The sequence below is a fragment of the Myodes glareolus genome, chromosome 9 (assembly GCF_982192425.1).
Source record: "Myodes glareolus chromosome 9, mMyoGla1.1, whole genome shotgun sequence".
NCBI lineage: Eukaryota > Metazoa > Chordata > Mammalia > Rodentia > Cricetidae > Myodes > Myodes glareolus.
In genome coordinates, this window is record NC_142034.1 from 69,896,111 (window position 1) to 69,912,215 (window position 16,105).

The 16,105-nt window shown below is 37.3% G+C and overlaps 1 protein-coding gene across 12 annotated transcripts in view; it reads right to left on the reverse strand.

Annotated features, from left to right (window-relative positions):
• Rapgef6 (Rap guanine nucleotide exchange factor 6) overlaps window positions 1-16,105 on the reverse strand; it is a 174,003-nt gene that overhangs the window by 27,909 nt on the left and 129,989 nt on the right. For all 12 annotated transcript variants that reach the window (XM_085694951.2, XM_085694949.2, XM_085694952.2 and 9 more), the window contains 4 exons: window positions 13,622-13,862; window positions 10,063-10,446; window positions 6,049-6,260; window positions 1,342-1,465 (listed from right to left, as the gene is read on the reverse strand). In XM_085694951.2, coding sequence (XP_085551077.2) covers window positions 1,342-1,465; window positions 6,049-6,260; window positions 10,063-10,446; window positions 13,622-13,862 — 961 coding nt within the window. The remainder of the gene's footprint in view (window positions 1-1,341; window positions 1,466-6,048; window positions 6,261-10,062; window positions 10,447-13,621; window positions 13,863-16,105) is intronic.

Genomic DNA, 16,105 nt, shown 5'->3' on the forward strand with positions numbered 1-16,105 from the left:
GCTTTGATCCCTGGTTCTTAATGTTTTTTGCTTCCAGATTCTGGAGAAGTGAAATCTCACTACATTACCAGGAGAAAGAAAAGAGATGGTAGAGATTTTGTCACTCCGCCCCTGCTACTTTAAGAATCTCTAAACAAGAGCAAACGAGATCATCTACTTAGAAAAACAATGGCTGCTGCACATGATATAAATGAAACAAATAAAACCAATATCTCCCAATAAAACCTCAGAATAGCATACACGGATTAAAAAGTATCAAGTATTTTTATTTTTTTAGCAGAATACCTGTATTTAAAAATCACAGCAATTGTGTGTACTTAATTTATTTTATTTTTAATGCCCTACATGGAGAGGTCTAAAAGGAAAATTTAATAAAAAAATTTAAACTGTAATGCCTACTTACATGCTGAAGATTATAAAATTTACTAAAAACAGCTTAACTTTCTTGAAACTCTATACATAAATCTGTAGTAGCCGTTATAGAACATAAAAAAAAAATCAAGTTAAAAAAGCATTCTCATTTTGTGGTGGTGTACAACCAGCAGTTGGAAGTCAGAGGCAAGATCATGAGTTCTAGAACAGCCTCAGCTACAAACTGAGTTCAAAAGTATTCTCAGATGAAACCAAAATAAAAATGAAACTCTCATTATTAATCAAGATAAGGCATGGCTAAATGGGTACTTTTTGGGAAGAATTTTGCTAACTGTAACTTTTAGAAATGTTTTAGAAAACTGAAGCACCAATTAGATGAGACAGGACTTTAAAAGAGAAACAGAATAATTCTTTGTTACTTAGGTTAGAAAACAGATGAAATGATTTGCACTCAGATGATTTCGGGGAGATTATCATTCTTCTAATGCTGCTTGTTGACACAACTATATAGAACTACTTGTATAGTCAGAAAAGTAATTGAGAAATGGGCTCAGATCTTAGCAAGTTGTATAAAAACTGCTTGAGGGGCTAAAGAGATGGTTCATAGCGAATAGTACTGACTGCTCTTGCAGAGGACCTGGGTTCAATTCCCATCACCTACATGGTGACTTACAATCATCTGCTACTCTAGTTCCAGAGAAGCCAATACCCTCTTCTGGACTCTGCAAGCATTGCACGCATGTGATAAACAGACATACAAGCTGGCAAAACATGTATACATATAAAACAAAACTACTTGAATTTCAATTTCTTCAGATGTAAAGGGAAGTTGAATATTGCATACCTGTTAGGATTACCATATGATTACTGGAGAAGGATGTGTGTATAACACTTAGCACAGTGCACAATAAAGGACAGACATCACCTCACCACCCTCAATGCCACTGTAACATGATTTCCATGGCATACCTCTGTCGGAACATCATGGCAGGGTCCATGTTAGCAGAAGTCATTCGAACAATATGACGAACTTCCTTGGCAATCATTCTTAGCTTCTCAAAGTTTACTAAGCCATCGACTTTGGAGTCATTTCCTATGAAATACAAATAATTTTCATAATTACAATTATATCTCCAAGTAGCAGAAGCCCAGTTATTACTCCTGAGTACAAATAAGCTTTAACAATTTGCCATTAAAATAAGAATAAATTCATAGACAACTCAGCCCTGATCCCAGGGAATGAGCTTCTGAGAAGAGCTTGTGTTTTCTCTGGAAAAACTGACTCTGAATATAGAAAGTGACTGACTGTCCACAGCTGGTAAAACCAGTTCATTGTCTCACAGGCAAACACACGGATTACACAGCACACAATCCTGTTCTGTACTGTTTGCTCTTTTGGAAGAAGGTACAGCATCTGAAAACTTAGGCTAGTCGGGTGACAAAGGCACTGCTGGGCCTTCTTATTTACTAATAACTAAGCCAGTCTGCAATTTTTTTATTTGTAATTTTTAAAAATTTTCAAACAAACAACTATATAAGAAGTAGCAAATATTCCCAAAAGAATAATGGTGGGGGATTAAATAATACTGGATTTCTTTTTCAAATGGCAAAAATTAGCTAAAACAAAAGTAGCTGCCTGATGGGGTGCTTTCTGGCCTGGTATTCACTTTTCCTCTCTCAGAATCTGAATTTATCACTGTGACTTTAATCATTAGTATGAAAATGCATGCTTACTAAGTTTTTAATTTACGACTTTGAAAATTGTCAACTTTTCTTGAAAAGATTAGGTAAGAGACCAGACAGAGTTCATTTATTGGCCTACCTAGTCCAAACCATAAGGCAAAAAACTCAATGTTCAAAAGTCAGTTACCTGACCACAGTAGCATTTAACTTCATCTGACTATTACTGTTAGTGCGACCGTTTTCTAACGTAGAGGCCCTGAAGCAACTCTGAGAGCAATATGGGTCTAGAGTCTCATCTCTCAGGCCCAGTCAGTGGCATCTGTACACCGTCACAGGAATGGTTCAGGGACACAATACCCAGTGGGAAACAAAACATCAAAACCACACTCAAGCTAAAGCAGTGTTTTGAGAGTATGTCAGAAGCCTGTGGGAACCATGTTATGTAAAGTAATATGATGATGATGATGATTATGATGAGACTCAAGCAGGAAGAGTAGACAACTTTGATGCCCTTCTTGCTGAAGACAATTTGCAAAGGCAGACAGGGGACAGGGAACTGAATATAGCCCTTTTGTGTTTTGAGGCAATAAGAATAAAAACAACTTATACCCAATTAAATCTTAGTGCTTTGCTTTGGGATTCTGACTTTATTCTAGGACTAAGGATGATCCAAATATAGACTAGAATAAAGCCTAGAAATCTGAAAATGAGTAAAATCATGTGGGATTACTAATAGGCTTAAAGTGTAATCCTTTTTGGAATAAAATATCAGTCATAAATTTCAGATTATTTTTGTACTTTTTCACTATTTCATAAAAATAAACCCAGAAACAGAGGTAGGTAAGAGAAAAATGAGCATAACAAAAAGTGAAAGAAGACACCAGAAAGAGACCCCCAGAGGACCCAGACGACTGAGTCACCACAGAGCAGCTTTAAAATGTTCACAGATACAAAACCAAGACTGTTAATTTAACAGAGACTATGAAATAGTAAAACTGAAAAACAATGAAGTAGATTAGGAATTCAGCAACAGGTTTAACTGATCAGACAGAGCTGAAGAAAAAGCCTGACAAGAATGACAATACACAGCATGCTGTAAGATGTAAGGTTACAAAGACGTATTTGGTCAAGTCAGACAAAAATAAAACTAGTCCCAAAACTGAAGTCAGCAAAGGACAAATAAAAAACTTGAAGACCTAATTATACAGAATGTTCTAAAAACAAAGGAAAATATCAAACTATTTAAATATGACCTGTAAACACAAAATTACAAATCCCACACCTAGTAAAACCTAGCAAAACAGAAAAACTAAGGCTGATGTCTCAATAGTGACAATGGGAGCCAGAAGATAATGGATGCTACCTCAAAATGATGAAGGAAAGCAGTTGCCAATCAAACTACATTTATGAAACTAAAGTCTTGGTCGTTTAGATGAACAAAATGTGAGATCTCCATCACTTTAAGGGAATTATGGTGTCTTACGAGCTACACAAAAATCAAACTTCTAAGCAACTAAACATGATGGCTGCTTAAAAACTGGGGGCCGAGTAAATGAAACTTAAGTAGTCTTCAGTTCTCCACAGCCTGAAATAAAATACCACTAATGAAACTGGCAAACCCTACAGAACAGGAAAAGATCTTCACTAGCCCCACATCAGACAGAGGTCGGATCTCCAAAATATACAAATAACTCAAGAAATTGGACACCAAAAGATCACAGAATCCAATAAAAAATGGAGTACAGACCTCCTAAACAGAGAACTCTCAATAGAGTAATCTAAAATGGCTGAAAGACACTTAAGGAAATGTTCAACATCCTTAGTCATCAGAGAAATGAAAATCAAAACAACTCTGAGATTCCATCTTCCACCTGTAAGAATGGCCAAGATCAAAAACACTGATGACAACTTATGCTGAAGAGGTTGTGGGGAAAAGGGAACATTCCTGCATTGCTGGTGGGAATGCAAACTGGTACAACCCCTTTGGATGTTAGTGTGGCGATTTCTCAGAAAATTAGGAAACAACTTTCCTCAAGACCCAATAATACCACTTTTAGGTATTTATCTAAAGGATGCTCTACCGTGCCACAAGGACATGTGCTCAACTATGTTCATAGCAGCTTTGTTTGTCATAGCCAGAACCTGGAAACAACCTAAATGCCCCTCAATCAAAGAATGGATAAAAAATGTGGTACATTTACATAATGGAGTACTACACAGCAGAAAAAAATAACGACAGCTTGAATTTTGCAGGAAAATGGATGGAACTAGAAAACATTATTTTGAGTGAGGTAACCGAGACACAGATAGACAATTACCACATGTACTACTCACTCATAGGTGTTTTTTAAACATAAAGCAAAGAAAGCCAGCATACAAACCACAATCCCAGAGAACTTAGAAAACAATGCAGACACTAAAAGAGACTTACATAGATCTAATCTACATGGGAAGTAGAAAGTAGAAAAAGACAAGATCTCCTGAGTAAATTGGGAGCATGGGGACCTTGGCAGAGGGCTGAAATGGGAAGGGGAGAGGCAGGGAACGGAGCAGAGAAAAATGTAGAACTCAATAAATATCATGGAAAAAAATAAAAATAAAATAAAAAAGAAAAGAGAAATTGGTAAGCAAATGTACATGCTATATCCTCTAGTGAAACACTAAAAGAATATTAAAACAGTATAAGGTTACTAAAGGAACAGAGTAGGCAAAATAACATTACCACAGAAAAGTTAACACAGGTAGATTGTAAATAAACTGTACTGGCAAAAGATCAAAAGGAACTTCTACTCATAAAAAAAAATAACCGTAAAAGAGTCAAAGAGTAAGTTATAGTACACCCAGGACGTAGAAGAGAATGTCTGTAGGAATATTAAACAAAAAAGGAAACCTAATAAAAAATGAGCAAGGATTTCAAATTGGTAACTGACAAGAGGGTTACTGCACACAGAGGATGTTCAGCCCATTCGTAATCACAGAAATGCAAATTATAACCATGTCAAGAGGCAAGTACTTATTTACTGTAAGACACAGAAATGAAAAGAATGAGTTTAACAGATAATCATAAGGATGAGGAGTGAGAACACCCCCAATGCTAGAAACCAATTTCATTTGACACTATCACCACATTTTTTTTAAATGGGTGAACTCATAGATTCTACTGACTATATTATATAGTCACTAAGAATATACTTTCCTGAAGAGTATGAACAGAGAATGGACAACAACAGTACTCTTCATAACAGGTCAACAAGAGAAACTACCCAACAGTCACCAATCAGAAGAATGAATCACAGTGTAGCGCCCAGGCAATGGAAAGGTAAGCAGTTTTTGGGAAACACTGCAGAATCTCCCTAATTCAATGCTGACCAAAACAAGACAGAAATCAAATCCAACTTCAAGAAAACAAACATTTTCCAAATCTGCTTGTCTAAAGTTCAATAACAGTGGAAACTACATAAGGCACAGGATAGTAGTCGTCACTTCTATGGAGGGGAAGAGGTGAGTGGCTGGGATTGGGTAGGAGCAAGCTTCTAGGATATTGGCAATGTTTAATTTTTCCTTATAAAATTGATTATGTTGCAAATTTTACTAGTTGTTGGACAGTTTATTTAGGTGTGATTTAAATTTTAAAAAAAATAAAAAAAATGGGAGGAAAACATTACTAAACATAAAGCAAATACAAAGCACATGCCTGAAATCTTAGTGCTTAGGAGGTAGAGAAAGAAAGATCAGGCACTTGAACTGAACAAACATACACAGGATAGTGAGTGTTAGTAAATGATTTCATCTTAGTGTCAAGTTTATATCTGAACTCTTACTGTACACACTTCAAACTGTGACTGTCAACAATATGGCTTTGGATGTCATCAGTTTGTTGCATTTGACTATATGAAGATTTAACAGCATGGGATGATTACAATGAAATCGGTAATAGATCATAATGCTGCAGCTAAAGCTAAACATGTTAATTTTCAAATGACTTTCAAATACCTTCATGAAGAAATGTCATATCTTTCTTGACAACAGGAAAGAGTGGAATAATTGGAGGCTGCATGCTTTGACTACTAAGAATATTTCTGTATTTTGCCATGTTTCTAGATGGATCAAAAAGGTCTTGTAGATCTTGGAGATGTTTCTCGTATTTGCTTGGTAACTTTTCCCAAGTGCCTCTGAGTCGTGCTACGGGTGCCAGGTTCAAGCCACTGTCAAAGATGAGAATAAAAACATTCAGAATAGATTCAGAGGAAAGGTTAGGTTTAGGTCAATAAACTATAAAAGCAAGATCTATAGTGGGGAAAAAAAAAGAAGGACCCCCCCCCTTTTTTTTTTTAAATCAAGACAGGTTTCTCTGTAGCTTTGGTGCCTATCCTGGAACTATCTTGTAGACCAGGCTGGCCTTGAACTCAGAGATTCGCTTGCCTATGCCTCCCGAGTTCTGGGATAAAGGAGTGCGCGACCACCACCCAGCTAGGACCCATTTTAATTCTCTGAAACAGAGAAGAACTGTAACTTGAAAATATAACTCATGTCCATCAAGCAGTCTTTCCCCATTCCTTTGCTTCTGTGCTGCACGCTATAACAAATATTGTGTATCTAACACATCTCAACACGCCTACAGTTTAGTTCTTTGCTTCTTTGGCATCTAATCTTTACCTACAACACTACATGTAAAATGTTTTCTATCTTCTAATTTTAAGGTAGGAGTTAAAATGTTTGATCCACATTGTTTCTAAGTAATCACCTCCCCACTACTAGAAGAAGGGTAAAACAGAAATGTAATTTCACCTCTGTTGATATTCAGAGAGAGCCCAAGTCCTAAACTACAATGTCTGCCAAAAATTAGCCAAGGTCAAGCAGGAGTAAGCAAAGGCTCCAAAAAATGACATCTGTAGCTATGGAGGGAAGGAAGACTGGAACAGTAGTGTTCTAGGTTACAAGGGGAAAACCAGTCCTGACTTGGAACAAGAGCACAAATGCCTGTGTGGTGGCATCAGGCAGGGCTGATCTCTTCAGTACCAGAGGAAGTAAATCAATGACTGTAAAGAAAAATTTCAAAAGGACAGCAGAGAGAAACTGTAGGTATAACATAGCCCTACGGCTGCCAATCTCTACTCACTAAAAAAGATAAGGGGAAAATAATTTACAAGGCTAATCCTCTTAGCTAGGAACTGTGCCCCAGCTTCTCTCTCATATGAACATCCACAGGGGACTCCTATTTTAGAAGGAATGGAGAGAAAAAGGAGTGCAACACCAGCCACTGGTTCTTACCTCTATCTCAGTCTGAAATGACAATTCTGCCTCCAGGAATCTCAGAATGAGATTGAGAGCTCTCTCTTCCCATTTTACATTCCTCTCTAGCTCTGGGATTAAGGGTGTGCACTACTACTGCCTGGTTTCTATGGCAAGCTAGTGTGGCTACTGGGATTAAAGGTGTGTGTCATTGCTGCCTGGTCTGTAAGGCTGGCCAGCGTGGCTGTTTTACATCTTCGGGCACGCTTTACTTATTAAAATACAAATGAAATGCCACTATACACATGTATCAAAATAGTAAAGAACACCTGTGTTAGGAGGATAAAGCAGAATGCTTCCAAATTTTATAAACCCAGCATAGTACTAACATTAAATTCACAAATAAACTATAAGGCCATCAAAGAATAATGATGAAACTGACCATGATTCATATTCTCCTTCCCCCCTCTCCAGATTAGAAGGGTAATCTATTACTGTGAAACTATTAAACAAATCACATTTGCTACTAAAATGCCACATAGGCTGGAGGTACAGCTCAGCACCAGGATGTTTGTCTAGCAGGTGCAAAGTCCTGGGTTTGAGTCTCAACTATGTGAAAAACAAACAAACAAACCTTAAGTTCAATAATCATTCTTAATTTTTAGAAAGTTAGCAAAATAGGACTAATAGCTCATTTTTCAATCCAAAGACTATATTGTATTTAATGCAGTATTACTGGAAACATTTATTATGAACCAAAATTATGCAGAGGCTCATAAGTATAATCATTTAATGTGCAAATGCCAAGAAACAAGTGGTTAAGACAAAAAAATAGGTAAATGGGATAAAACTACTTCTTTATCATTATTTGAAAGAAACAAGAAAATGAGATTATATAACTCAAGTCCCCAAAATATTAACTCAAAACTACAAGAAAAAGAATGCTGTAGTATGCCAATATAAGGAACTGATACATATAAACAGCAGATTACTCAGCGGAAGAACAAAGGGTCAGAACATTATAAGGATGCCATTCAGTAATAAGACATACTGAACACTAAAAGAAATGTTCAAGACTTATATGAACATCACAGAGAAAAGAAAAACCAGGGCTGCAGTGTTTCAGGGTAAAGGAGCTAATGCTAAATAAATCTATGTATTCTGTGTAATCTCAATGAAAATATTCATAAGACTTTTTAGATGACCTAAATGAATTCACTCTGAAACTTGTATCAAACACGCCAGTAACAAAGGACAAGGAGAGGAACAAAGAGCTTGACTAGGCCTAAGAGAACTCAAAAGCTCTAGCAACTATAGTTAAACTGCTGGGACAGAGTGCAGAAACAGACCCAAGATATGTATGGGGTTCTAGCAGCATATTTTATTGTGTATGAGTGTTTGTCTCCATGTATTATGTGTACCACATGCATGCCTGATGCCTACAGAGGCCAGAAGAGGGCATTAGATCCCACCAAGAACTGAAGTTACAGATAGCTGTGAGCTGTCATGTAGATTAATGCTTACTAAAAAGTTAAAATTAGTTTTCCTACCTAGGGTGGTGATCATGCATTTAATCCCAGTACCTGAGATGCAGAGGCAGGTGGATCTTGTGACCTTGAGGCCTGGTCTAATAGAGAGTTCCAGGCCAACCAGAACTACATAAGAAACACTGTCTCAAAAACAAAACAAAACAACCCAACAACAAAAAAGGTTTCCTCTTAGCCTTCTGTTCTAGACCACCTCTATTGCTTTTGTCAGCCACTGGTCCCCAGAAACACTTTCTATCCAGAACTCCCAGTGGCCACATCATGCTAGGACTCTGATCAGTGCCTTGGTCAGCTATCATCACTTTGGGACACTCAATCTTAAATGGGTTGTCTTCATCAAACTCCTCTTATGGCTGAAGGATTTATGTGGAAGAGGAGGTGTAAGATTTCAAAATCCAGAGGGGATGGATGACTCCAAAGAAACAGCATCTTCCAGATACAGCAAGACTGATATACATAAGAACTCATAGAGCCTGTACAAGTTCAAACAAGAAAAAGTCCCAGTACTGAAAGAAAGAAATGGAAATAGGCTCCTATCCCTAACCAAGAAGCTATCTGCAACCGACACCCACTACCAAATGAAAAATTAGCTTTCTCCAATGGAGTCTCTCTGGGTATATGAACCACATGATAGGGTAGGGCCCCATGCCCAGCTGTAGCTGGCCAACACAAAACGAATTCAATGGTGTTTTTGAAAAAATGGCTTCTTTTTTTAAAATGAAAGATGAAACATTTTAATAAATTAAAAACAGAGAGCCATCATTATCAGAATGGAACACACATTAAATCTAATCATACTTCAATAAAAACTTACTAGTTGTTGGGGTGAAGGCCAAGTGTTTGTCTTAACACTGTGAGGACATGAGTTTGGACTCACAGCACTAGGTAGGCATGGTGGCCCACCTGTGATTCCATTGTGAAGGAAGCAGAGATAGGATCCCTGGGGCAAAAGGGCTATCCAGACTAGCTGAACTGGCAAATTCTGAGTTCAAATGAGACTTGACTATGTTATGTGTGGTGGAATGCGATGGAAAGACACGTGACATCAGCTTATGACATTATCTATATTGAAAAAAAAATCAATGCTAAAAGAATGCACCCAAACACAAACATATGCACCCCACTTTACAAGTTTTCTAAACTTTTCTGTTTCTAGACATGAGATACCTAAGCAGATAATGCCTTATATATGAGAAAAATCATTACACAGATAACTGTACAAACTTACCTTATTATTGCAAACATGGAATTGAAGTTCTTGCATTCTCGGCAATGAAGGGCAATTTTAATAAAATGTTTAATAATCTTCATTCTTTTGAGTTGATTGGATTCACTTAAAATCTCTGAGGCAACCCAGAATGTCTCTTGGTTTACAATGTCCTCAAATTGTTTCAAGTGAGTATTTCCTGTCTTAGAATCTAATTTAAAAAGATCATCAATGTATTCAGTAGGCTCAATATTACGAAACAAATCAAAGTCCCTCATTGAAAGCTGGGTGGCAACCTCAATGGTGCTGAGCTGTAGCATGGACAGTTGGCTTTCCTTAAGTAGTTCCTGGGCATCTTCATCAGAACATAATGTTTCTGTTTCCATGTTATTTTTTAGGTAATACCTAAATGGGAATGAAATTATAAATGTGATCATAAATAGATGTCATTTAATAAGAATACTTTCTTGATTTTACTTTTGCTTCCCAAAAGTACCATTTTATGGTAAGCTTTTTAACAAAAACATTAGAATATTCACTTATAGATGAAATGGGAAAATAAATTAAAAGATATCTTGAGAAGTTCTATTTCCTGCCATTTGACATCTATTATTGTAAAAAATAAAAATAATGATAACAATTACCTTGAAGTTAGCCAGTTTTAGAAACTTCTTGTATATGTGAACCATTGTGTGTTATCCTGAGGATAAAAGCTCTACAGGGCAAAATCAGGATCTTAAGTTGGCCATGTTGGTTCTGTGGGGGCAGTGATGGGAAACTAACACAGAAAACTGGTACCAAATGATTATTAGCTTTGGAACTGGTTGGTGAGAGGAAACTGCCTTGGAAATATGGGACACAGAAGTCCTAGGATGTCCTAACTACAGCTCAATGGTCTATTTCAGTTGGAACTCTGAGGAGAAAGCCAACACAAATGTGGACAGACAGGACTATGGCCAAGAATTTTCAGATGGGTTGCTGCATTAGAGGTTGTCTGTGATACCCTCTAACAAAGAACATTCGTCCTAAGACACTGCTGGAGGCTAAGTTTAAAAATAATATAGGCAGAGAAAATTTCAATCCTGTTAAGGTATCCAGGCTGCGAGGCAATGCTGTTCCTAGCTGCTTTAGCCACGTTTAAAGGAATGCTATTACTAGCTGCTTTAGCTATGGTTAGCCAAGAATTGGGAACAAAAAGCAAGAGCAGAATATTTAACTTAGTTTCACTAGTGAAGCCTATGTAAAGATGGGCCTAAGGAGGGCATGCTTCTAAAAAAGTCCAGGACCATTTAAAGCAGTGGTTCTTAACCTTCCTAATACTGTAACCCTTTAATACAGCTCCTCTGTTGGGGTGACCTCCAGACATGAAATTATTTTCATTGCTACTTCATAACAGTAATCTTGATTCTACTATGAATTATAGTGTAAATATCTGATATGCAGAATATCTGATGTACCACCCCTGTAAAAGAATCTTTCAACCCTCAAAAGGGTTGCAACCTACAGGCTGAGAGCCACTGATTAAAAGCCAAGCAAAGTGCTCTGTATCTGGATGACAGGGAACTGTCTGAAGGGTTGATCAGACCTTTCCTGATGCAGTTAAAAGAGGGTGAACTTGTAAACTTGTTTAAAAAATAACTTCTGGCTGGATCCAGTGGCACAGACCTCTATGTGGACTAGGCTGGCCTAAAACTTACACAGATCTACAAGATTCAGTCTCGTGAGTGCTGGGATTAAAGATCTCCAACACTCCAACATGTTACATCATGTCCTGTAACACAGGTCTCTAATTCCAGTTACATAGGGGTGTGAGACAGTGAGATTCCATTAATGTGTGCTTGGACAACTTAGTGAGATTCTGTATCAAAAATAATAAATAAAAAAAAGAGAGAAGCTTTGGATATAGCTCAGCAGTAGAGGTCTTACCATGTAGAGGCTCAAGGTTCAATTGTCAGTTCTTAAAAAACAAACACAAAATTTGTAAGTAAAAAACTTTCTTTTGAAAAGAATGAGTCACTGGAACACCCTATTAGCACAGTGTACTAAATAAAGTGTTTTGTAATACTGCCTGCCTGGCCAATCAGCATTTTATTAAAATATGATTGACAGAATACAGACAATTCTCCCACACCAGTGTTTCCCAGGATTAACTTTATCATTTATAAATCACTGCAACTAGGATCCAAAGGGGCTTGCTATTCTATTGCCTAGCCTGGCAGCAGACTGTAGCATTGTCTATGTGATAATGTTTTTGCAGGCATGTAGACTGAAAGAGCTTTTAGTCATGGAAACTTTCATTAAGATTTTTCAAAGAAAGGCTGGAAAGCCAGGCAATGTGTGGAAGGGTCAAGACCACAGCAGGCACTGGGCAGGTGGTAAGTAGAGTAGAGTTAAGATGAAGATACAATGGGGACTCCAAGATGTTGGAGATGCTATCAATGTGGAATGTTTGACAAGCCAAGGAAAGCCAAAAAACAAGTGGAGATAGTTCAAGAGGTCACAAAGGTGGGTCTTCCAAAGGCAACAGAATGATACCATGTGTCCTGACACAGGCATGGATCTAAAGGATTTAATGTTTGTCTCGATGGATTTCTGACTCATTTTGGTTTGCTGGATTCTTGCTATTCTCATGTTACTCCCACTTGGAATGGAAATGTTTACCTGGTGTCACTTTCACCTTTTTATTTTTATTTATTTTATTCTACAAGATTCACAGCTAAGAGTTTGCCCTGAATTTCAGAAGAGACTTTGGACTTGGACACAACAAGCTGTGTGAAACAATCAGAGCAATTAAGAGCAGGAGAAAGCAGGTCACTAGGGTTAAACACCTGAAGGTTATACCTACTCCCTGGTCTCATTCTCTCTCTCCTTCCTGGATGCCATGATGGGATCTACTTCTGCTCTGCTACATACTCCCTGTCATGATGGACTACAACTAAATAAATCCATCCTCCATAAAGTTGTTCCTGTCAGGCATATTGTGACAGCAATGAAAAATTAATATAGCATCTGACATATGGGTAATATTACATAAATATTTGTTTATGAAGAATACGATTTCTGGCTGGCAAGAGAAAGCATGTACATTAAGACTTGTTTTCATCTCTATTCAGTAGCTGCTACTAGATTCACTTCCCCCACTGCTCCTGTCTAAAACTTCCAAGTGAGGCAAGGAAAAGTAGATCCGTAGACATTAAGTCTTAGTGGTTTCTCCTATAATAAATACAACTTGTATCTCAGCAAGTGGTATGGATCTGTCCTTGTACAAAAGACCTTCATGTCCTCTTCTCTTTTTAGAATAGAACCTCTATGGTACTTGACAGCTGAGAGACAGGCCCTACTCTATTTACTACTGGACACAGATTATACAGGGCTGTTCTCTCTCCTCTTTAGCGTAGACTAAGAACCCCTCCAAGATTCTATTTATGTAATTATGGAGATAAAAACTTGACAAGGAGAGAAAACCCATTTTAATCTTAGAACATAGTAGCAAATCAGCATGATGTTTCTACCCAAAACATTCACTGTTATAGGGAATCTACAAATGGCACTTTGCATATTCAGGAATAAGCTTATTCACCTTCCATTGAGTTGAATTCTATCAGCTAATTTGGAGAACTGGTCCGGAAGTCTTCTCTGCTTTATGACACCCTCCGGAGTAACAGAAACTTCACAGAGAGAGTATGTCTCAGATGCACCAGTCAAACCAAATTCCTGAACAGCTTGGCATACCACTTCTTTAGCTGTGGTATCTTTACTGATGATAATGTAGCAACTTTGTTGATCTGCTTTGAAAACTCTTATAACTTGATCGGGAGTATCTATATAAACACAAAGATGAACCTTAGTATTTTAAAAAGTAACATTTAAACACTCCAATAAGCAACTTGGAGTACAAGAATCCCTCCAAACAATGAAATATACATTTCTATTTCACACAGGATATGAGAAAAATGTATTCATTTCTTCAGATGAAAGATACTAATAGAAGTTCACAAAGATAAAAATTGTGACAATTCAGAAGACATTTTTCATTTAATATGTTACAAATAATTGATGTTATTATAGTTTTATAAAGTTATTTTTATTATTTAAAATAAAAAATTATGTGTATTCTGCCTGCATGTATGTTTATGTTCCACATGTATGCCCAGTGTCGGCAGAAGCCGAAAGAAGATATTGGATCCCCTGGGACTCTTACAGGTGATTGTGAGCTGCCATGTGGGTTCTGGGAATTGAAGCTGGGACCTCTGGAAGGGCAGCCAGTGCTCCTAATCATTAAGCCATCTCTCTCGCCAACAAGCTCTTTGTTTTTAATAAGGATGGAAGGATAGTAGTGCATATGTATTGTGTGAATGTGCAAATAAGTGCAGGTGGTACTGCAGCCAGTGCTCCTAATCATTAAGCCATCTCTCTCGCCAACAAGCTCTTTTTTTTTAATAAGGATGGAAGGATAGTAGTGCATATGTATTGTGTGAATGTGCAAATAAGTGCAGGTGGTACTGGAGCCTAGACGCACTGGATCTCCTTGGATTAGCATTTTCTATCATGACAAATGCCCCCCACCCCGAGATAAAACGATCTTTTGAAGGAATCTGACCAGCTCTTTAGTGACAACTCTCAAAAGGTATGCATATTATCCAGGTATTTACAACACACTTTCCAATCTTTCTCCAAAGGTTATGTTTTATAATCATAGAATGTGAGAGAGCAAATTTGGTCATGTCTCTATTAAAACTGTTTATTACCTTAAATTCTTGTCTTGCTGGTATTCTGAAAGGCTATCCTTTGTCTTTTCTTGTCTTCAATACTTTTTTTTTTTGAGACACTGTCTCTCTACGTAGTACTGGTGGTTTTCAAGCTCACTATGTAGATCAGACTGCCTTTAAACTCAGAGATCCTTTTCCCTCTATTTCCTGAGTGCCAGAGTTTTAAAGGTGTGCACCAACACATCTAGTTTCCAATACTCATCGGCACCACCTGTGCTTCTTCCCATTGAGTCACATTAAGGCAGTAACACTTATTCAACTATAAAGCAGCAATCATTTTTTCCTATTTTTTTTGATTTTTTTCTTTTTAAAGGGGTGAGTGTTGTGTTTTTGTTTATGTGTGAGTTTGTGTTGAGTCTGCATGCAGAGTCAGAGGTTAACATTAGGTATCTTCTTTAATGGTTCTCTACTTGTCTTTTGAGATAGATTCTCTTATTGAACCTGGAGCTCCTTGATTACACTAGAATGATTAACCAGTGATAACCCCAAGGAATCTCCTACCTGCCACTTCTCCAGCCCCGAGATGACTGGTGCACTGCAGAACTCAAGCTTTTTTTTTTTTTTTTAATTAAAAACCATGAATACTAGGTATTAAATTCAGGTCCTCTTCTTTATACAACAAATACTTTACCTACTGAGTCAACCAGTCAACCTCTGTGCAGTTCATTTTCTGATTTATATTAAATTTAATTTGTTTTTAAAGAGGAAATTGTTTAAATGTTTATATGGTTAAACACCTCATTCTTTGTTCTGTGATTCTGCCACTAGCAAATAAATTCTACCTAAGATATGCTCATATGATTTACACATGTAAACATTTCCTCCTTCTGTCTTGCTTTTCTTTTAAGGGAAGAGCTACACCTCCAGAACAATGCTTACTGCAATGACAGACACTAAAAATAAACAGTGACATGATAGCATAAACAAATGCTAAGTTTCCAAATGAAAATAAGTTGTATTTTCAAATAGGAGTATTTACTGCTGTGACTAGTGATGATGCTGTAAGTAACTTGATACTATTTGCTCAGCATTGTCTTTCCTAGCACTACTATGGACCATTAGTTACAAAAGGGGGGGGGGGACCTGTCTCAAAAGGGAAGATGAGAATAATGGAACAGGCGTAGCAGGAAAACAACTCTACAGAATAAAATACCGCCACACTCTTATACCCTGAAAATGAGAACACAGAAATCAGCTCCCAAGACTAAAAGATTCAACTGAATATACATGGATGTAATTCTACTTGTTAGCTGCTGGATACTCTGGGTCAAGTTCATGTACTCAGTAGCCTCTGT